At 39.4% G+C, this 23,211-nt stretch overlaps 2 protein-coding genes across 5 annotated transcripts in view; one reads left to right on the forward strand and one right to left on the reverse strand.

The window, feature by feature from the left end:
• The first annotated feature begins 1,837 nt into the window (after nucleotides 1-1,837).
• On the forward strand, nucleotides 1,838-7,640 carry LOC110441557. Its single transcript, XM_021484741.1, has 3 exons — nucleotides 1,838-1,857; nucleotides 2,174-3,460; nucleotides 7,142-7,640. The coding sequence occupies exons 2-3, from the start codon at nucleotides 2,255-2,257 to the stop codon at nucleotides 7,322-7,324; spliced, it is 1,389 nt and encodes a 462-aa protein (XP_021340416.1). The 5' UTR covers nucleotides 1,838-1,857; nucleotides 2,174-2,254; the 3' UTR covers nucleotides 7,325-7,640.
• A 12,004-nt stretch (nucleotides 7,641-19,644) lies between these two features.
• The window catches only part of LOC110441556 (rho GTPase-activating protein 1-like), a 35,872-nt gene continuing 32,305 nt past the window's right edge, over nucleotides 19,645-23,211 (reverse strand). For all 4 annotated transcript variants that reach the window (XM_021484740.1, XM_021484738.1, XM_021484739.1 and 1 more), the window contains one exon: nucleotides 19,645-20,274. In XM_021484740.1, the coding sequence (XP_021340415.1) occupies nucleotides 20,107-20,274 (168 nt within the window). In that variant the 3' untranslated portion in view covers nucleotides 19,645-20,106. The remainder of the gene's footprint in view (nucleotides 20,275-23,211) is intronic.

Raw genomic sequence — 23,211 nt, forward strand, 5'->3', positions numbered from 1 at the left:
TTCTCTCGTCCATTTCTGCTGCCATCCTCGTCGAAACTGACGTCTTTTATAACTCAATCTCGCTTGATCTCCCTTTTTAAATTTATTTTTCCTCTTCGTGCGATGCCCGTACTGTTGAATAACTTATTCGCAAACTCTTTTCCGTGATCCGTTCTTATGATGTTTGGTTTTCGTTTGCCGAAAATAGTTTTAAAGCTTCTAACACCGTATTGGCTTTCTTGCTTTTCAGGGGTAGAACCCCAGCGTACCGCGAAAAATGATCTATGACAACGAGCATGAACCAACTGCCTTCGTTGTGTTCTTTGATGTCAGATACGTACGTCGGCCAAATCTGCGTCCCACATGTAGTCCACACTCACTAAAGGTGTTTCGGCTAACAGTGTCTTGTGTCGAACCTGTCATCGTACACTGTAGGGGTCTTGATTCTGCAACCAGTCGGTTATCTTTTGAAGACTGCTCTTGAATGTTATGTTTTTGGAACGAACGCATACACATTCGAAGGGCCCGAAAAACCGGCAACATCGTACCAGATCTTTGTCAGATAATCTTTTTGCTGTTTTGACAACATTTTCTCTCTCTCGCACGGTTAGTGAATGGAGAGTTTGACAACACCATAGGAATCTTATTGACTGCAGACTTAATGCATTTATAGAGTTTATTGCTTCCTTCAAGTTTTGTGACTAAAAATGAACCATAAGCCTTGTTATAAAAATTAACCAATCATAACACTTGTTATAAAAATAGCCAATCACAAACCTCGTTACAAAACGAACATTCCGATGATAGTAAGAAGGATTCTATACAAAAAAAATGACCGTGACGTCATCTAAAGCTTCCCGTACGACTCTGACAAGCTCAGACATTGACGACACACTCTTCACCACCGAATCACAAGACGAGCTTATGCAGTCTATCCAACTTCCTCCGCCAACAATAATTAATACAACATCAAGCAGACACGTACAGGAAGGAACGACAAAACATATCAAACGACAAGAAGCGCACTAGGAAACAACACGTGCAAGCGGCCAGTATTATTACACACTACCCTAAAAGTATATCGTCCAAAATAGAATCACTTACCTTACTCTTTTATTATACCGTTAGCTAATGTATTATTGTGAATTGTCTACGGTTAACTATTATTTTTAGCTCAAACATGGACGCAACACACCTGCTACAGTACCTTCCAGAGCACCGACACACTCACTTCCCACACGACAAAAAAGGTCATCTCAATTTAATACCACACTCGAAAACATTGTTAATATGCCGTGAATTTTATATCGTAAATAACGTATGTTGTAACTTTTTATTGTTTGTAAATATATTTTATGCATAAGATAATCAAGGAAAAATGAAAATACATAATTAAAAAAAGAGCAGAAAAAGATGAGAAAAGAAAAGAGAAAAAAACAACAACAACGAAACAGCGGCGAGAGAGCCCTGGAGAAAATACCTGAAATCAGAAGCAAAATGCTGTTAATTCCGTCATTAACATAAAATTGATGACGTCATACGCAATACACACACCCTATTGTAAACAGGGGGAGATAATTCCGTCTGTAACACTAAAATTGATGACGTCACACCCAAAACACACATGATGAGTTGATGAGGAGACAGGGCCGTAGGTTTAGAGGGTTGCTAAGGCGCCATCTTGGATCCAAGACGGCGGATTTTCTTAGCAACCCTACCCTGTATCCTCATCATATCAGACTCTTTTTTTTAAAAATCGGACAGCAACTAGAATTTAGGGAAAATGTCCGCTTTCAACTTAGATTTAAATAACAATGATACCAACATCACTGGAGGATTGAATTTGACCACTTATCAAAGAGAGAATCATTCAAACAAGTCCGTGTCTCTGATCACAATCTTCTCACAAAAACGCCTACAAAAATGCATGTCAAACGTTTCGCTAAATACAAATTTATTACAGAATTATAATTTGTATGTCCCTACAGTGAATTACTGATATAGGACTAGAAAATAATTAACTCAACTAGTCAAGCAGAAAGTAAGTGTCTAAACAGGATAGTCAAACCCAGTGTACATATCTGCTTATTCTTTATCATATCATAACTGTATATCGCTACCATAGGCAGCAGTGATAGTATATACACTTTCTATGATGTTACAATTCACTATATATGTTTCTTTTATTTTACAGTTGAGACGGAGAAAGCACAAGCTGATTCCCCTTACAACTGTCGTTGATGAGTTGAAGAAAAATTTAGAACTGGAAACGACCATGCGTGGTGACCTTTTAGAGACGATACGAATAATACGGGGAATTAAACGAGAAGAGTTTTACAGAGAAGATACGCCTGAAATATACGAGGAGGAAGAGAAGGAGGAGGAGGAGGTGGAGGAGGAAACGCCTGTTGAGGAGGAAGAGGTCAACGAAGAGATGAAATCTACACAGAAACCGAATTTGAAAGACGTTAAAGCGCGGGTTATCACTCGCTGGCCCAAAGGTCACCGCCATCATACTAAGGCCGTAAAGACTGACTGGTCCTTCCTTACCCATTATTCGGACGCCGAGCTCACGGTGGAGCTCGCCTACCTCCTCCCTGAATACATGCGGGACGTAGAGCGCCTACGGAAGGTACAAAGGATACGATGGAATTCAACGTCCACCTTTAAAACAAAACGAATTCAAAGAAATCTAGAATTCGAAAGTTGGAGAGAAGAAATGATGAGGATTGCGTACGATGAAGAATTCGGCAGAGGGAAATCAAAAATGTTTTCAGTTGTGCCATTACCAAAAATTAAAGAGACGAGCAGAAGTGTTAATACCTCTAGGTCCTCACGTGTTTCGCTCTCTGACAGGTCGGATGGTATTAAAAGTGATGACAACTTGAGTCCTCTTAGTCGAGAGAACATTGTCAACAGCATTTCAGCACCGCAGCAACAAATATCACCTTATAAGTATAATCCAATACAAAAATTACCACTACAGAAAGAACAAATGAAAAATCAGTTGGCGTCTAGGAATCGAAACAGTGTGCACAGCGGTCAAGATAAAACCATGTCGAAGATTTACAGACCAGTTGGTAGGAGAGCAATCGCACTGGCCAACAAGGCGACGAAAGCAAACACGACCTCTGACGGCAACGTTCAAAACGTAAAGACCGGCAACATTCGCAAGCAAAACCAAACTATTTTGACCGGAAGGAGTAATGGAATAAGTGCGAACGGAGGGAGAACTGAACCAAAAGACATCAACCTGCACTTCCAGTCAATCACGGGAGATAATTCTACAAGCCCAAACGCCACCTCGGCGTCCGACCAGCTCTCACAGGACAGTGATCAGCCAGGGGTCACCACTATCACAGTTCACTTTAACACCGACCAAATGGACAATCATACGTCAAGCCCAAACCGGACACACCAATTCAGCATACCATGTGGCGATACCGATCTTTACGAACAGGAATCCATTATACGCATCAATGTAAGTACAGTCAGATTAACATGTCATTAACAATCCCGTTAAGACGGAAGTAGTTCTTTTCTCATCTAGTCCACTTGATACAAAACCTAACCTTACTTGTAATAACGATCCGCTTCCTTTTGTCATTGTCACATTTGAGTGTTTCTCAGTAGTAACAGCAAATGGTATGAACATGTGCATCAAATTATTAAAACAGCTTCTTCTAAAGTCTTTGCATTAAAACAATTGAAATATAAAGTTAGTAAGGATACGTTAAATATTATGTATACATCTGTCATTAGACAAACTCTCGAATATGCTTCTTGTGTATGGGATGGTTGTTCTGTCAAACTGACAAATGCCTTGGAGAGGGTGAGTTAGAAGCAGCAAGAGTTTTATCGAGGCACTTTACTTTGAAATCGGATGGGTACCAACTAGTGGACAACTAATGCAACCACATTCTTTCACATTTTCCCTCACTCCTTCCTATTTTCCTTGCTGTTTTCGTGTCAAATAGTAGATTGTCTATGTATATATGCTGAACGTTTTGTTATCAAATGTTATATCTTTAGTTACTGTGTGTTGTATTTTCGTGAGAGGGCCTAGTAAGTTGTCAGAACTTGTGCCCAATCCCTTTGATTGTTTTCCCTTTTCCTCCTTTCTTTTCCATCTAGAATTTTTTAGCAGGAAATCAAGACCATTGATGACCGAGACATAAAGGGTTTTATCTTTGATATATTGCGTGGATTGTAATGAAGGGGTATATTGAATGCAATCGCCCGGTAATACAAATGGCTGTTGTGACTTGGATTCTGATTCGTCGAAATGGAGATATTGTGTGATTTCACTTAAAGGTATCATCGCATTAGTGACTATTGAAAATTCCGTTTTAAAATTGTACAAGATGGCTGTTATATCTTGCGTCTGATTGGTCGAAATTTAGATTTAGTCCGATTTCGCAAGTAATTTAAGTACTTTTGTTTTCCAATTTGACAAGGTGGTTCCCGTGACATGGCTTCTGATAGGTCAGTTTAGATATTGACAAATTCAGTTGTAGGTATATTATGACACCATGAACTCTACTCTAACTTCCGTTATCAGATTGGACAAGATGGCCACCGTGGCTTGACTTACAATTGACCGAAATAAAGACGTGGGTCGATAATTTTCCTCAAATACACCTTTTTTAATAAACATTGCCCATGAGACAAGAGAAAGATCATTGAACGCTAATGGAATTTTGCAAATAAAATAATGAACAGTTAATCATTGATTAGAGGTCGATATCAAAGGAACTCTCTTTTTGTTTGTGTCGACGCGGAACAATAAACAAAACAATCGATAGTTTGCTGTATATATATATCTCGCCCTATCAAGGTAATGGTAAGTAGGATCAGGTTGATAATTAAATTGGTTATGATTAGTTCTAATGTCACTAAATAGCCGTTGTTAGTAAACAGAAAGATGGCGACTCCTGATACTGCGTATTTCATTACTTATTGATAGGACCATACTACCAGCATTATCGATATGTACCACAGGACCATAATACCAGCATTATCGATATGTACAACAGGACAATAATACCGGCATTATCGATATGTACCACACGACCATAATACCGGCATTATCGATATGTACCTCAGGACCATAATACCGGCATTATCGATATGAACCATAGGACCATAATACCAGCATTATCGATATGTCCCACAGGACCATAATACCAGCATTATCGATATGTACAACAGGACAATAATACCGGCATTATCGATATGTACCACTGGACCATAATACCAGCATTATCGATATGTACCACAGGATCATAATACCGGCATTATCGATATGTACCACTGGACCATAATACCAGCATTATCGATATGTCCCACAGGACCATAATACCAGCATTATCGATATGTACAACAGGACCATTATACCAGCATTATCGATATGTACCACAGGACGATGACACCAGCACTTTCGATATGTACCAAAGGACCATAATACCAGCATTATAGATATGTACCACAGGACCATAATACCGGCATTATCGATATGTACCACAGGACAATAATACCGGAATTATAGATATGTACCACAGGACCATAATACCGGCATTATCGATATGTTCCACAGGACCATAATACCAGCATTATCGATAGGTACCACAGGACCATAATACCAGCATTATAGATATGTACCACAGGACCATAATACCGGCATTATCGATATGAACCATAGGACCATAATACCAGCATTATCGATAGGTACCACAGGACCATAATACCAGCATTATCGATATGTCCCACAGGACCATAATACCAGCATTATCGATATGTCCCACAGGACCATAATACCAGCATTATCGATATGTACAACAGGACAATAATACCGGCATTATCGATATGTACCACTGGACCATAATACCAGCATTATCGATATGTCCCACAGGACCATAATACCAGCATTATCGATAGGTACCACAGGACCATAATACCAGCATTATAGATATGTACCACAGGACCATAATACCGGCATTATCGATATGTACCACTGGACCATAATACCAGCATTATCGATATGTACCACACGACCATAATACCGGCATTATCGATATGTACCACACGACCATAATACCGGCATTATCGATATGTACCACTGGACCATAATACCAGCATTATCGATATGTACCACAGGACCCTAATATCATCATTATCGATATGTACCATAGGACCATAATACCATCATTATCGATATGTACCACAGGACCATTATACGAGCATTATCGATATGTACCACAGGACCATTATACCAGCATTATCGATATGTACCATAGGACCATCATACCAGCATTATCGATATGTACCACAGGACCATTATACCAGCATTATCGATATGTACCACAGGACCATGACACCAGCACTTTCGATATGTACCAAAGGACCATAATACCAGCATTATCGATATGTACCACAGGACCATAATACCGGCATTATCGATATGTACCACAGGACCATAATACCGGCATTATCGATATGTACCAAAGGACCATAATACCAGCATTATCGATATGTACCACAGGACCATAATACCGGCATTATCGATATGTACCACAGGACCATAATACCGGCATTATCGATATGTACCACATGAAGTTCCTGCCAACTAAACAGCATTCTTCCTTTTTGCATCCACTCTATTGGTCTTCTTCACTTTCATTACCTTCATTTCGTTCAGTTGCTTATAGGTTACTTAGTTATAGTTATAGTTATAGTTATTTTCCAGTACAGGAACAATATGTTCCTCTACACCGGACTCTATTATGCATGTAATATGTTTTCATGGTTTAAATATTAGAGTCCACTTCCATCTATGGTTGCCTTATAATTATAAAGTATTTCCTGATTTTTCCATATTTTGTCAAGTCTATTCTTGAAAGTGTTTATATTAGGTGCCGATACCACGTCCTCGGGAAGACCGTTCCACATTTTTAGTTTTAATACCAAAGCTGTACTTGCACCTAACACTTACTTGGTTTGGCTACTAACAGTACTTGTATTTTTTTTTATTGTTATTAAGACTTTGGTTATTTCTCTTCCTTTGAATAGTTCTCAAACCATGACCAGTGGTGTTAACCATAGGCTGCTTTAAAAAAATATGTTTGTGCAATAACCTTTTCTCTTTTTTTTTTTTTTTTTGCAGAGTCCAATAAATCGTGAGGATAATGTGACTAGGTTATTTGAAGACATTCAGGAATACAGGAGTAAGCACCCGACTGTGAATCATGTCAAGGTAGAACTACGTAGTAACGATGTAGCAGACATCGACTGGGTACGTCAGTATGTCGAGGACCAATCCCACAGCAGATATAAAGCCAAGCTATAGCATACAGACTCAGTGCGAGTTACGGTGTGGAATCAAGTCTGTGATAAACAAATGAGATGTATCTGACAATCCTGTTGGATAATTAATTTTTTGTTTACAATCAATAAGGCGGAGTAAAGGGTCAGTTACTGTTATGATGGACATGATGTAAAATATCAATGACAATGTATTGTCCCAATTGTGCTTCATGCCACAGGTATATTGCGTAACCTAGGAATGATTTATTTCCCCATTGTCAGCAACTTGTGCAATGAAACACAGGAACAATCCCAATGACAATAGTAGGATTTATAACGTACTGTGATTATCAGATTGAATGTGCTAATGTTTAACAGTTTATAAATAAAATATTCCTTCTTATTGATTGTTGAAAACAAATTATAGAAAGTGAATGAGTTATTGTTGCTATACATGTGATTCAGTGGTTTGATACGTCCTACCACCCAATCTGATTAATATATACTCTGGCTTAATCTGAAGGTACCCAACCTGAGTTACATATTTTTTTTGTAATACATGATTTTGTTCATTGTTTATATGCTACAAAGAAACGTGTGAAATAGCGGTTAAGATTATACTAGTATACGGAGCGGGCTTGAATATGACACTTTTGGAGAAACTGTTTTCCCCTTTGTCTTTCATTCCATCATTCCTAAAATGTGACATAAACAGTTACTCTTCAACATACCCTTTTCTATGTTTTAACGAGTCCCTTCCGGTGTCTAGGGGAATTGAAGTGTTGTTGATTTGTTTTAAACTTTCCTGCGGACATGTCATCTTCTTTCTGTTAGATGAATCTCCATAATCTGTTCAGGTCGTTACACGACTCGGATGATCTTGACTGCGGCAGAGTATACCGATGATTTTCTTCAAGTAGTTAGTATAAAAACTGGCAATATTTTGTTCTTCCTTAATCCAAAAGCACCAAGACTCATAAGGATAGACAGCACACAGCTCCGATATACCGTGAACGAGTCCTACCAAATTATCCATCTTGATATCAATGATTGTCTTTCGAACAATAATTTTGTTAGAAAGTCTGCTCTTGGTGTATGCATGCGCCCACCTTACGATCGTATGCCATCATATTGTATGAGAACGACAGACACGCAATTCGCAAATTACCCCATTCCCAATAGTATTGGTATCTGATTTGTCAGCATATTGTTGCACGAGATCGTTGTGTTATGTTCTCTCCATAGTCCAGCTAATTTAGCTGTATCTATTATTATTTTTTTGTCCGTGTTTCGTTCATCTTCATCATCAACTTCCATCTGGTTGATCTACCGTCTTTTGTAATTTTTATGATCAATTCTTCCATCTGTCGGTTGATAAGTACGATAAGCAAGACACATCATTATGTTTCGACTTGGACTTGGAAGCTCAACGAAAGGGAACGAAAATACATTTGAAATTACACAAAACTTTTTGGTGACATGTTTAAATTTCGCCGACATCCATTGAGCAGTATTATCTTCGGAGGCAGTTTGTGTGCAAGCTGCTTAAGACAGTTTCAAAGTCTAAGATGCCGATATGTATTTGCCATACACCATTACGTCCTCTCATAATGACATTCCCTGCTGTGACGCCTGTCTGGTCGTCACGTACCAACTGCCTCACAATGCAGTCCCTTCTTGTCGATATTGAAGATAGTACCATGGTTTCGAAATCAATTATATCACCACACATAACAATTATTGCAATCGTGGACATTTCTATTTGTTAAAAGATATTAAAAAAAAACTTGTGTCCATACATTCTTTTTATTTCTAACAAAAGGTTGTTTTTGAGAAATATCTGTCATTGATATTCACCAGGTAATATTGTTACCGGGACAAAAGCAACCCCTCTGATCACCACGTTTCGTTACAAAGTATACTTTGCCAGGATTCGACTAAATATGCATACATATAATATATACAATCTGCTTCTGTTCTTCTAGCGTATTGAACAAAACTTTCACCAAAAATGTTTTAGTCGAATCAACGAAAAAAAGTAAAATATTCAGAGAAATTTTCTCATCAACAGATTAAAAAATGTTTACTTAGAAGCAAATAGTCTTGGTGTTATAGGGGACTCATTAACCCTATTCAGGGGACTATGATAATCATGTGAACATCCGGATACACTTCTTATAACACCATATGTTGTCCAGGGTTACATCAACTGGAGCATTCAAGGACATCTCTAGAACATCGCTGAACCCTTCAGGGAGGTGCGAATTTAACATACCCAGAACATCACCGAGCCCTTTAGGGAGGTGTGATCCTAACATGCCAAGAACATCACTGAGCCCTTCAGGGAGGGGTGATTCTAACATACCCAGAACATCACCGAGCCCTTTAGGGAGGTGTGATCCAAACCTGCCAAGAACATCACTGAGCCCTTCAGGGAGGGGTGATTCTAACATACCCAGAACATCACCGAGCCCTTTAGGGAGGTGTGATCCTAACATGCCAAGAACATCACTGAGCCCTTCAGGGAGGGGTGATTCTGACATACCCAAAACATCACCGAGCCCTTCAGGGAGGTGTGATCCTAACATACCTAAAACATCGATGAGACCTTTAGGGAGGGATGATCCTAACATGCCCAGAACATCGCTGATCTCTTCAGGGAGGGGTGATCCTAACACAAGAGGCCCAATGGGCCTGAATCTCTCACCTGGTATTAATCTCACAAATAATCTTTAAAGTGGACTACAGGCAGAATATCAGTGTTTGACTCATAAGAACCTATTAAAAAAAATAAACATATGACGCCTATGACCTTGAATGTCGAACAAGGACATAAGGTTGAACAGAGCGTATAGTCATCCAACCAAGCATGCTTCTGGCAAAATATCATTACCCTGGACCTTTTGGTTATTCAGAACAAGTCATTTAAAGATTTAAACATATATTGACCACTGTGACCTTGCATATGGGCGAAGGTCATTCATGTGAAAAAAACTGGTAGTCCTTAATCCCAGCATGTTAATCGCCAAATATCATCACCCTTAGCCTTCAGCTTATTGAGAAGAGGTCGTTTAAAGGTTTTAAACATATTTGACCCCTGTGACCTTTAATATATGTTGAGGTCATTCGTTTGAATAAACTTGGTAGTCCTTCATCCTAGCATGCTACTGGCCAAATAGTATCATCCTAGGACTTTTGGTTATTGAAAAGATATTGTTTAAAGGTTTTAAACATTTTTGACCATTGTGGCCTTGAATAATTGTCAAGGTCATTCAGTTTAACAAACTTTGTCGCGCTTCATCCCAGCATGCTACAGGCCAAATATTATAACCCTCAGTCTCTTAGTTATTGAGAAGTAGTTTTAAAGTTTTAAAACATATTTGACCCCTGTGACCTTGAAAATGGGTGAAGGTTATTTGTTTGAACAAACTTGGAAGCTCTTCATCCCAGCATGCTACAGGCCAAATATTATAACCCTCAGTCTCTTAGTTATTGAGAAGGAGTTTTAAAGTTTTAAAACATATTTGACCCATGAGACCTTGGGTAAAGGTCATTTGTTTGAACAAACTTGGAAGCTCTTCATCCCAGCATGTTACTGGCCAAATATCATCATCCAAGGCCTTTTTGTTATTGAGAAGAAGTTGATTTTTAAAGGATTTAAACATATTTGACCCATGAGACCTTGGGTAAAGGTCATTTGTTTGAACAAACTTGGTAGATCACCGAGCCCTTCAGGGAGGTGTGATCCTAACCCAGCCAGAATATGACTGAGCCCTTCAGGGAAGGGTGATTCTAACATACTGAGACCATCACTAAAGCCTTCAGGGAGGTGTGATCCTAACATACCCAGAACATCACCGAGCCCTTCAGGGAGGTGTGATCCTCCCAGCATGTCACTGGCCAAATATCATAACCCTAGACCTCTTGGTAGTTCAGAAGAAGTTGTTTAAAGGATTAAATCATATTTGCAACATGCAACCTTGAAAATGGGCGCAGGTCATTTGTTTGAACAAACTTGGAAGCTCTTCATCCCAGCATGTTACTGGCCAAATATCAGCCAAGAACATCACTGAGCCCTTCAGGGAGGGGTGATCCTAAAACAAGAGGCCCAATGGGCCTGAATCTCTCACCTGGTATTAATCTCACAAATAATCTTTAAAGTGGACTACAGGCAGAATATCAGTGTTTGACTCATAAGAGCCTATTAAAAGATTTAAACATATATTGACCACTGTGACCTTGCATATGGGCGAAGGTCATTCATGTGAAAAAAACTGGTAGTCCTTAATCCCAGCATGTTAATCGCCAAATATCATCACCCTTAGCCTTTTAGTTACTGAGAAGAAGTTGTTGAAAGGTATTTAACATATTTGACACCTGTGACCTTGAAAGAAGGTCAAGATCATTTTCATTCTCAAACTTTGTTGGTCTCTATCCCAGGAAGCCACCAGCCAAATATATAGATTCTATACCTTTCAGTTCTTCAGAAGAAGTTGTTTAAAGGATTAAATCATATTTGCAACATGCAACCTTGAAAATGGGCGCAGGTCATTTGTTTGAACAAACTTGGAAGCTCTTCATCCCAGCATGCTACAGGCCCAATATCAGTACCCTGGGCCATTTGGTTATTGAGAAGTTGTTTGAAGGTTTTAAACATATCTGACCCATGTGACCTTGGATGTGAGGGAAGCTCATTCATTTGAACAAACTTGGTAGCTCTTCATCCCAGCATGTCACTGGCCAAATATCATCATCCAAGGCCTTTTTGTTATTGAGAAGAAGTTGTTTTTTAAAGGTTTTAAACATATTTGACCCATGTGACCTTGGGTAAAGGTCATTTGTTTTAACAAACTTGTGAGCTCTTCATCCCAGCATGTCACTGGCCAAATATCATCATCCTACGCCTCTTGGTTCTTCAGGAGATGTCGTTCAAAGATTTTAACATATTTGACCCCTGTGACCTTGGAAATGGGAGAAGGTCATTCATTTGAACAAACTTGGTAGCCCTTGATTCCAGACGGACGCTGGACGCCGGACGCCAGACGCCGCACCATGACGTTACCTCACTTGCCCTTCGGGCAGGTGAGCTAATAACAAGACCATTACTGAGCCCTTCAGGGAGGTGTGATCCTAATACAAGAGGCCCAAGAGGGCCTGTATCGCTCACCTGAATATTTAAGCAGTCATAGCAAATTATTCTCATTAAATATTATATTGCACTAAAACTATTTCCCTCGCAAACTTTGTTGGCTCCATCTGTTGAAACTACCAGCAAAATATTATTATAAGATTCTATGCTTTTTGATTCTTCTTCAGAAGTTGCTTGACATACTTTTCCCTGTGATCTTTTAAGTAGGTCAATGTCATTTTCCTTCTCAAATTGGTTAGCTCTATTCCAAAAAGCTACCAGACAAATCTTATGATTCCATTCCTTTTAGTTCTCAAACACAAATCCATTAAAATGTTGTTGACCTCTGTGACCTCTAAAGTAGGTTGAGGTCATTTTCATTTGCAAACTTTGGTGAGCTCTATCCCGGGAAGTCACCAGCCAAATATTATAATTTTATGCCTTTTAATTCTTCAGAAGAAGCTGTTTGAACTGTTTGACATATTTGAACGCTGTGACCTTGAAAGTAGGTCAAGGTCATTTTCATTCGCAAACTTTGTTTGGCTCTTTCCCAGGAAGCCACCTGCCAAATATTAAGATTTTATAACTACCAGTTCTTCAGAAGAAGTCGTTTAAAGTGTTTGACATATCTGCCTCATGTGACCTTAAAAGAAGGTCAAGGTCATTTTCATTCTCAAACTTTGTTCGGCTCTTTCCTAGGAAGCTACAAGCCAAATATAGAGATTATATACCTTTCAGTTCTTCAGAAGAAGTCGTTTGAAGTGTCTGACACATTTGACTCCTGTGACCTTGAAAGAAGGTCAAGGTCATTTTCATTCTCAAACTTTGTCGGGCTCTATCCAAGGAAGCCATCAATCAAAAATAAAGATTCTATACCTTTCAGTTCTTCAGAAGAAGTCATTTGAAGCTTTTGACATATATGACCCCTGTGACCTTGAAAGTAGGTCAAACTAGTTTTCATTCTCAAACTTTGTTGGGCTCTATCCCAGGAAGCCACCAGCCAAATATAAAGATTATATACCTTTCAGTTCTTCAGAAGAAGTCGTTTGAAGTGTTTGACACATTTGACCCCTGTGACCTTGAAAGAAGGTCAAGGTAATTTTCATTCTCAAACTTTGTTGGGCTCCATCCAAGGAAGCCATCAGCCAAATATGAAGATTCTATACCTTTTAATTCTTCAGAAGAAGTCGTTTGAAGTTTTTGACATATTTGACCCCTGTGACCTTGAAAGTAGGTCAAACTAATTTTCATTCTCAAACTTTGTTGGTCTCTATCCCAGGAAGCCACCAGCCAAATATAAAGATTCTATACCTTTCAGTTCTTCAGAAGAAGTCGTTTGAAGTGTTTGACACATTTGACCCCTGTGACCTTGAAAGTAGGTCAAGGTCATTTTCATTCTCAAACTTTGTTGGGCTCTATCCCAGGAAGCCATCAGCCAAATATGAAGATTCTATACCTTTTAGTTCTTTAGAAAAAGTCGTTTGAAGTTTTTGACATATTTGACCCCTGTGACCTTGAAAACAGGTCAAGGTCATTTTCGTTCTCAAACTTTGTAGGGCTCCTACCAACGAAGCTTTCAGCCAAATATCATGACTCTAGGCCTGTCCATTCTTCAGAAGAAGTTGTTTAAAGGAAAAGTTGACGGACGAGGACGGACGGACGGACGGAGGGACGGACAGACGGACAACGGACGGACGACGGACAACGCGCCACGGCATAAGCTCACCTGGCACTTCGTGCCAGGTGAGCTAATAACCAGACTATAACTGAGCCCTTCAGGGAGGTGTGATCCTAACATACCCAGAACATCATTAAGCCCTTCAGGGAGGTGTGATCCTAACACACCCAGACTATGACAGAGCCCTTCAGGGAGGTGTGATTCTAACATACTGAGACCATAACTAAGCCCTTCAGGGAGGTGTGATCCTTACATGCCCAGAACATCGCTGAGCCCTTCAGGGAGGTGTGATTCTAACATACTGAGACCATCACTAAACTCTTCAGGGAGGTGTGATCCTAACACACCCAGACTATGACTAAGCCCTTCAGGGAGGTGTGATCCTAACATGCCCAGAACATCGCTGAGCCCTTCAGGGAGGTGTGATCCTAACATACCCAGAACATCATTAAGCCCTTCAGGGAGGTGTGATTCTAACATACTGAGACCATAACTAAGCCCTTCAGGGAGGTGTGATCCTTACATGCCCAGAACATCGCTGAGCCCTTCAGGGAGGTGTGATTCTAACATACTGAGACCATCACTAAACCCTTCAGGGAGGTGTGATCCTAACACACCCAGACTATGACTAAGCCCTTTAGGGAGGTGTGATCCTAACACACCCAGACTATGACTGAGCCCTTCAGGGAGGTGTGATCTTAACATAACCAGACCATCACTGAGCACTTCAGGGAGTTGTACCTGGGGTTCATTATAAACATGTTTTACTGTAGCTAGCTGAATTGTTAAGTCCCCTGGGGTCGATTATAAACATGTTTTACTGTAGCTAATTGATTTGTTATGTCCCCTGGGGTCGATTATAAACATGTTTTACTGTAGCTAACTGATTTGTGATGTCCCCTGGGGTTGATTATAAACATGTTTTACTGTAGCTAATTGATTTGTTATGTCCCCTGGGGTTGATTATAAACATGTTTTACTGTAGCTTACTGATTTGTTAAGTCCCCTGGGGTTGATTATAAACATGTTTTATTGTAGCCAACTGATTTCCCTGGTGTTTATTATAATCATTTTGTTAAATATTTTGTCCCTTGAGACAAGTTACAAATTGTGTGAGGGGTTTGCTATAAATGTGTTTTACAACCGGCGTAATGTACCCTTACAAATGTGATATCAATTCATAAATTGTACAACTTTTTACAACATGAATGCCACAAAACCATAAAAATAAACCAGCTCATAAATATCACCCTCAGTAAGGGAGTTTTGTATTAACAATTGTCTACAGCACATTGTATATGAAGCACGCTACATGTAACTGTAATAGTAACTGACAATGATTTAACAGGCATGGTGAGTTATACTAAAATATCAAATCCTAGGCACATGAATCAATTAACAGATAGTATCGAAATATAACAAATCATTCCAAACTGGAATTAATAATATTGATAACAAAGTTGGTTAAATAGCAGACTTACATTGGATGTCACAAATAAAACATTGATCTCTAAGAACCTCACTATAGGGGGACTGACACAGCTACAAAAATTAAACATGTCCTTCTGAGGAAACAGTAAGGAAAACAGATAGCCCTTAAAGCTAGCTACAACACAGGTAGCCTATACAAGCTCTTTAGTACGGCAGCCTTAAACCTAGCTACAACACAGGTAGCCTATACAAGCTCTTCAGTATGGCAGCCTTAAACCTAGCTACAATACTGGTAGCCTATAGAAGCTCTTCAGTACGGCAGCCTTAAACCTAGCTACAACACAGGTAGCCTATACAAGCTCTTCAGTACGGCAGCCTTAAACCTAGCTACAACAAAAGTAGCCTATACAAGCTCTTCAGTATGGTAGCTCTAAATCATACATGTAGGATGTCTCATACTCAAACTCTACAAGGCAGCTCTCAATGTATGTGTGGGTTGTTTCACATCCGAACTCTGCAAGGCAGGTCTCAAACCTAGCTACAATGTACGTGTGAGTTGTCTCATACCCAAAGTCTAAAAAACAGCGCTCAAACCTAGCTACAATGTATGTGTGAGTTATCTCATACCCAAACTCTACAAAACAGCTCCCAAACCTAGCTACAATGTACGTATGAGTTGTCTCATACCCAAACTCTACAAACCAGCGCTCAAACCTAGCTACAATGTACGTATGAGTCGTCTCATACCCAAACTCTACAAAACAGTTCTCAGACCTAGCTACAATGTACGTGTGAGTTGTCTCATACCCAATCTCTACAAAACAGCGCTCAAACCTAGCTACATTGTACGTGTGAGTTATCTCATACCCAAACTCTACAAAACAGGTCTCAAACCTAGCTACAATGTACGTGTTAGTTATCTCATACCCAAACTCTACAAAACAGGTCTCAAACCTAGTTACAATGTACGTGTGGGTTGTTTCATATCCGAACTCTACAAGGCAGGTCTCAAATCTAGCTACAACATACATCAAGGCAGGTCTCAAACCTAGCTACAATGTACGTGTGAGCTGTCTCATACCCAAACTCTACAAAACAATTCTCAAACCTAGCTACAATGTACGTGTTAGTTATCTCATACCCAAACTCTACAAAACAGGTCTCAAACCTAGTTACAATGTACGAGTGGGTTGTTTCATATCCGAACTCTACAAGGCAGGTCTCAAATCTAGCTACAACATACATCAAGGCAGGTCTCAAACCTAGCTACAATGTACGTGTGAATTGTCTCATACCCAAACTCTACAAAACAGCGCTGAAACCTAGCTACAATGTACGTGTGAGTCGTCTCATACCCAAACTCTACAAAACAGCTCTCAAACATGGCTAAAATGTACGTGTGAGTTATCTCATACCCAAACTCTACAAAACAGTTCTAAACCCTAGCAACAATGTACGTGTGAGTTGTTTCATACCCAAACTCTACAAAACAGCTCCCAAACCTAGCTACAATGTACGTATGAGTTGTCTCATACCCAAACTCTACAAACCAGCTCTCAAACCTAGCTACAATGTACGTATGAGTCGTCTCATACCCAAACTCTACAAAACAGCGCTGAAACCTAGCTACAATGTACGTGTGAGTCGTCTCATACCCAAACTCTACAAAACAGTTCTCAGACCTAGCTACAATGTACGTGTGAGTTGTCTCATCCCCAAACTCTCCAAAACAGCTCTCAAACCTAGCTACAATGTACGCATGAGTCGTGTCATACCCAAACTCTACAAAACAGCTCCCAAACCTAGCTACAATGTACGTATGAGTCGTCTCATACCCAAACTCTACAAAACAGCTCTCGAACCTAGCTACAATGTACGTGTGAGTTATCTCATACCCAAACTCTACAAAACAGCTCTTAAACCTAGCTACAATGTACGTATGAGTTGTCTCATACCCAAACTCTACAAACCAGCGCTCAAACCTAGCTACAATGTACGTATGAGTCGTCTCATACCCAAACCCTACAAAACAGCTCTCGAACCTAGCTACAATGTACGTGTGAGTTGTCTCATCCCCAAACTCTCCAAAACAGCTCTCAAACCTAGCTACAATGTACGTGTGGGTCGTCTCATACTCAAACTCTACAAAACAACTCTCAAACCTAGCTACAATGTACGTGTGAGTTGTCTCATACCCAAACTCTACAAAACAGGTCTCAAACCTAGTTACAATGTACGTGTGGGTTGTTTCATATCCGAACTCTACAAGGCAGGTCTCAAATCTAGCTACAACATACATGTAGGCACACAGTGTTATACTCGACCTCTACAGCAAAGCAGTTCCCAAACCTGGCTTTAACATATGTAGCTTTACACCTTAGCTCTAAAGCAAAACATGCACACCTATATACAACATAAGAAGACTCAAAACAAGGTTCTATACCAAGACACCTTGCACACCTAGCTATAACAATGGTAGCCTCAAAACCAGGCTCTACAGCAAGGCAGAATGGAAAGCAAGTCAAAGCAGTTGGTCATTTAGTCTTTCCATAATTTGTTTCCATAACCTCACATTTTTGATAGTTTGTACAAATTTCAAAATACTTACATCAAAATGAGAGTTGTGCAATAAACTCAAGGTTTCAAGGAAGAGCGATACTGAATTGTCGTACTTCTTGTGTAGCACTTTCAAGGTCATCTGTACATGTGTGACCCTGGTAATATGGCCTTATATATTAAACAAAAGTTATAGTTATAATTTATCAAGAATATGCTATTATTTCAAAGAAACTTTTTGGAATGTTAGCTTTGCTGTGTGACAACCAGCTGATTCTATAAGACTATAATCTGCTGGTTATGTGTGCTCCATTAACAAGCCCGATGTGACAACAAATCTGCTGGTTATGTGTGCTCCATTAACCAGCCCAATGTGACGACAATTTTGCTGGTTATGTGTGCTCCATTAACCAGCCCAATGTGACGACAAATCTGCTGGTTATGTGTGCTCCATTAACTAGCCCGATGTGACAACAAATCTGCTGGTTATGTGTGCTACATTAAGCAGCCCGATGTAACGACAAATCTGCTGGTTATGTGTGCTCCATTAACCAGCCCAATGTGACAACAGATCTGCTGGTTATGTGTGCTCCATTAACCAGCCCGATGTAACGACAAATCTGCTTTTTATGTGTGCTACATTAACCAGCCCAATGTGACGACAAATCTGCTGGTTATGTGTGCTCCATTAACCAGCCCAATGTGACGACAAATCTGCTGGTTATGTAAGCTCCATTAACCAGCCCAATGTGACGACAAATCTGCTGGTTATCTGTGCTCCATTAACCAGCCCGATGTAACGACAAATCTGCTTGTTATGTGTGCTACATTAACCAGCCCAATGTGACAACAAATCTGCTGGTTATCTGTGCTCCATTAACCAGCCCGATGTAACGACAAATCTGCTAGTTATGTGTGCTCCATTAACCAGCCCAATGTGACGACAAATCTGCTGGTTATCTGTGCTCCATTAACTAGCCCGATGTAACGACAAATCTGCTAGTTATGTGTGCTCCATTAACCAGCCCAATTTGACGACAAATCTGCTGATTATGTGTGGTCCATTAACCAGTCCAATGTGACGACAAATCTGCTGGTTATGTGTGTTCCATTAACCAGCCTGATGTGACGACAAATCTAGTCCGTACTAGTGTCTGCTTTGGCACATTTATGTTACAGTTACACAAGTCTGGTATTTGGCCATGATTCCAAGATAATATACACATTGTTCAACAAACTTATATAGACTATCAACAATTCAACATATTAAATGACTTGATAAGAAAAATACAAAAGTCTATAAATAACTAAGTGGAATTTAATGAAAAAAGACAAGGGTAAGGTATCGAAAGGAAACAATGTACAGATACAGTGTACAGATACAGTGTACAGATACAATGTACAGATACAGTGTACAGATACAATGTACAGATACAGTGTACAGATACAATGTTACAATGTACAGATACAGTGTAAAGATACAATGTACAGATACAGTGTAAAGATACAGTGTACAGATACAGTGTACAGATACAATGTACAGATACAATGTACAGATACAGTATACAGATACAATGTACAGATACAGTGTACAGATACAGTGTACAGATATTTAATTTAATGAGATGTTATTTTCTATAAAACAACAGGACATATTGGCAGGTGTTCAAATTTGTATCAGTCCTTATCAATACAGTTATGTGATGTAGGGTATTTACTCTCACTGAGTATTTAATGTCCTGTTTGATCAGTATACCATGAAAATAAAGGGATGTTAAATGTGTGGTTTCAGCTGTGTAGTCACATAAAACTTAAAATATACTGTCAGCAAAGTTTTATACTTAACTTCTCAGTTATTTCTAAGAAGAAAGTATGTGTATCATATCTAAAACACATCCATGGTGTATTGTTTCCACACAGCATACATATGTGTACAATAGTTAACACAAAGGGCCTTTATTGCCCTGCACATACAGAAAATTTGTAGAAAAATTAAGACATGATAAGAGTTGTGTCAGTCCTGTGCCCTTAGTCAGCTCTCAAACAGGTCCCGGTAGTGGTCTATAAGGTACCTGGTGAAGTTGTTTAGATAGCCCATGGCGGACAGTGAGGCCTGGCCCTTTGGCCATAAAAGGTTCGGCCCAAACACAATGGACAGGTTCATGGACGTCATTTTGTTCTCTTCACAATGTGCAACAATCTGAAAAAAAATACTTTCATTAGTTCTCAAAATTCACATAGAAAATAAACTAAATTTAACTTGAAGGTTAAAATTGAGGTCACATTGATGCTCATTCACAAAACAGGGCTGAGATCTGCTTGTATAGCTGTCAACCCTCCCTCATTAGAAGGAGACTCCCTCATTTTGACCAATATCCCTCAAAACTCCCTAATTCAAGTCCAAACTCACACAAACTCAAAACCTACATCCTGTGGTCAAATGATCTTCTAATTACTGCAGGGTGTGTGTAATGACCATAACAGGTGTGTCTGAATTAAATGAATGTATTTTGGAGTTAATTTGATAAAGGAAAAGGAAAAGATAAATTGAGCAGAGCAGTTTCAGTCACATTTCACACACTTTCTCCCTCATTGGAAATGTGGAATGAGGGAGATCTCCCCCATTAGAAATGTGGAATGAGGGAGATCTCCCTAATTGGAAATGAGGAATGAGGGAGATCTCCCTCATTAGAAATGTGGAATGAGGGAGATCTCCCTCATTGGAGGTTTCAGAGGATGACACTTCTGTGCTTGAGAAACCATTTTTTAAGTACTTGAGGTCAAGATCAAAGGTCAAATTGAGGTCAAGGTGACCTCGTTTAAGGATGCGACACTGCCTTCACATGATGTTCTCATGTACAAAGTTTGATGCCCATCCATAAACCATTATTTTAGTACTGAGGTCAAGGTGAAAGATCAAACTGAGGTCAAAGTGACCTCGTTTTAGCAAGCGACACACTCCATCTTCCCATGATGTACCTACATGTATATAAAAAGTTTGATGCTCATTCATGAAACAGTGGCTAAGATATGCTCAGGAAACCATTATTTTGGTCCTTGTGGTCAAGGTTAAAGGTCATATTGAGGTCACAGTGATCTTGTTTTAGGATGCCATACACTATCTTCCCATGATGTACCAATATAGGAAGTTTGATGCTCATTCCTGTACACGATGGGGGACTATCATTCCTGTACACGATGGGGGACTATCATTCCTGTACACGATGGGGGACTATCATTCCTGTACACGATGGGGGACTATCATTCCTGTACACGATGGGGGACTATCATTCCTGTACACGATGGGGGACTATCATTCCTGTACACGATGGGGGACTATCATTCCTGTACACGATGGGGGACTATCATTCCTGTACACGATGGGGGACTATCATTCCTGTACACGATGGGGGACTATCATTCCTGTACACGATGGGGGACTATCATTCCTGTACACGATGGGGGACTATCATTCCTGAACCACAACATTGGAATGTAAGGAAAATGTTGCCCCTAAGTAGAGAAACTGTGAGAAAGCTCATTAAGATATACCCCCTGCTTTCGATTAAAAGGTTTCTGGACCAGACATTTAAGTTTGCAAATCTACATATGATGTACAGTCAAATCTGTATTAAGAGGCCACCCAAGGGACCAGCAGAAATTGGCCGCTTAAGACAGGTGGCTGTTAAAACCAGGCTCACCCGAAAATCACAACGAAGTTTTCATACATCCACGGGTTATAATGACATTTTCCCGGCAATATAGCCTGCTATGTTATTTTGAATATTTCTCCCTTCATCAACAGGGGTACGATTTCATACTTGAATATAAATGCATAATCAATAAAATACAAAGGCGTTTTAGTGATTAATTTCTTGAAATGATGAATTTGTTTTTGTTTGGCTACACACGTGTTCCACATACGTTTTTCGCTAGCAGACAACTACCAGTACTGAAATCTACATGTAGATCTACTTTTAATGAAAATCTGCATAGCGATGTATTCTGATCTATGTGGTTCAAATAATTTTCTAATGAAATGATCTATCAGTATTTAGTTAATTCATCACTTATAAATAAATCACTCGATAAATCTAGAACTTTGCAAGAATCTTTGAGCTTTCAACTTAGCGTAACGGTTTATTCACAGCACCCATGCGCCGTATGGAAAGGTTAACACTAATGTCCTGATCTATCACAGCTATAACAAACCAAATAAATTTATTATAGAAATATATCACGACATAGTAATGAAAAACAAGAGGCCCATGGGCCTTAACGGTCACCTGATATATTTATACAGAGAGTTGATTTGGTTTTAAGATGAACAGAAATATTATTCAAAGTGACAAAAAACAATAAAACCATCTTATTCAATATCTAGCATACAGATTTTTGAAAAGTATTTGAAACAAGCACCTCTGATTCTAAACAAGGAAAATGAAGAAATTTTAGCACACTGACTCCTTTGGGCCCCACCCTACAGCCCTTGGGGATAGGGCTGGCTCAAAATTTTCAAAGTATCAAACTGTCAACTCAGGGTTATAATTCCAATCAAGTTATTAACNGATCCTTTTTGACTATCCAATACTGATAATGCTAACAAAAATTAAATTACTTCCAATGGAAATTAAACAAATGTTGGTCCAAAATGTGATTTCCCTATATAAACTATAGTAATGTTTACCACCTCCCCGGGGTAAACGTGAGACCCCAGGGTCATGAAATTCACAATTTTGGTAGAGCACCTTAAGACCCTTCCATCTATGAAGAGTGTTTGAGTCTATTATATCTGGGTCTTTGAGAAGAAGATTTTTGAAATTTCAGTTAATTCAACCCTTTATTGCCCCAACCATCAGCCCCGGGGGGTCAGTCAGGGCTCATATGTGCATACCATCAAACTGCTACCCAATACTGATAATGCTAACAAAAATTGAATTACTTCCAATGGAAATTAAACAAATGTTGGTCCAAAATGTGATTTCCCTATATAAACTATAGTAAAGTTTACCCCCTCCCCAGGAGGAAACGTGAGACCAAAGGGTCATAAAATTCACAATTTTGCTAAAGCACCTTAAGACCCTTCCATCTATGAAGAGTATTTGATTCTACCATATCTGGGTCTTGAGAAATAGAT

This window comes from Mizuhopecten yessoensis, unplaced genomic scaffold, assembly GCF_002113885.1.
Source record: "Mizuhopecten yessoensis strain PY_sf001 unplaced genomic scaffold, ASM211388v2 scaffold716027, whole genome shotgun sequence".
In the NCBI taxonomy this organism is placed as follows: domain Eukaryota; kingdom Metazoa; phylum Mollusca; class Bivalvia; order Pectinida; family Pectinidae; genus Mizuhopecten; species Mizuhopecten yessoensis.

Coding starts and splice junctions, on each gene's coding strand:
- LOC110441557 (XM_021484741.1), top strand. CDS start 2,255: ATGCGTGGTGACCTTTTAGAGACGATACGAATAATACGGGGAATTAAA. Junction 3,461..7,141: donor AATCCATTATACGCATCAAT/GTAAGTACAGTC, acceptor TTTTTTTTGCAG/AGTCCAATAAATCGTGAGGA.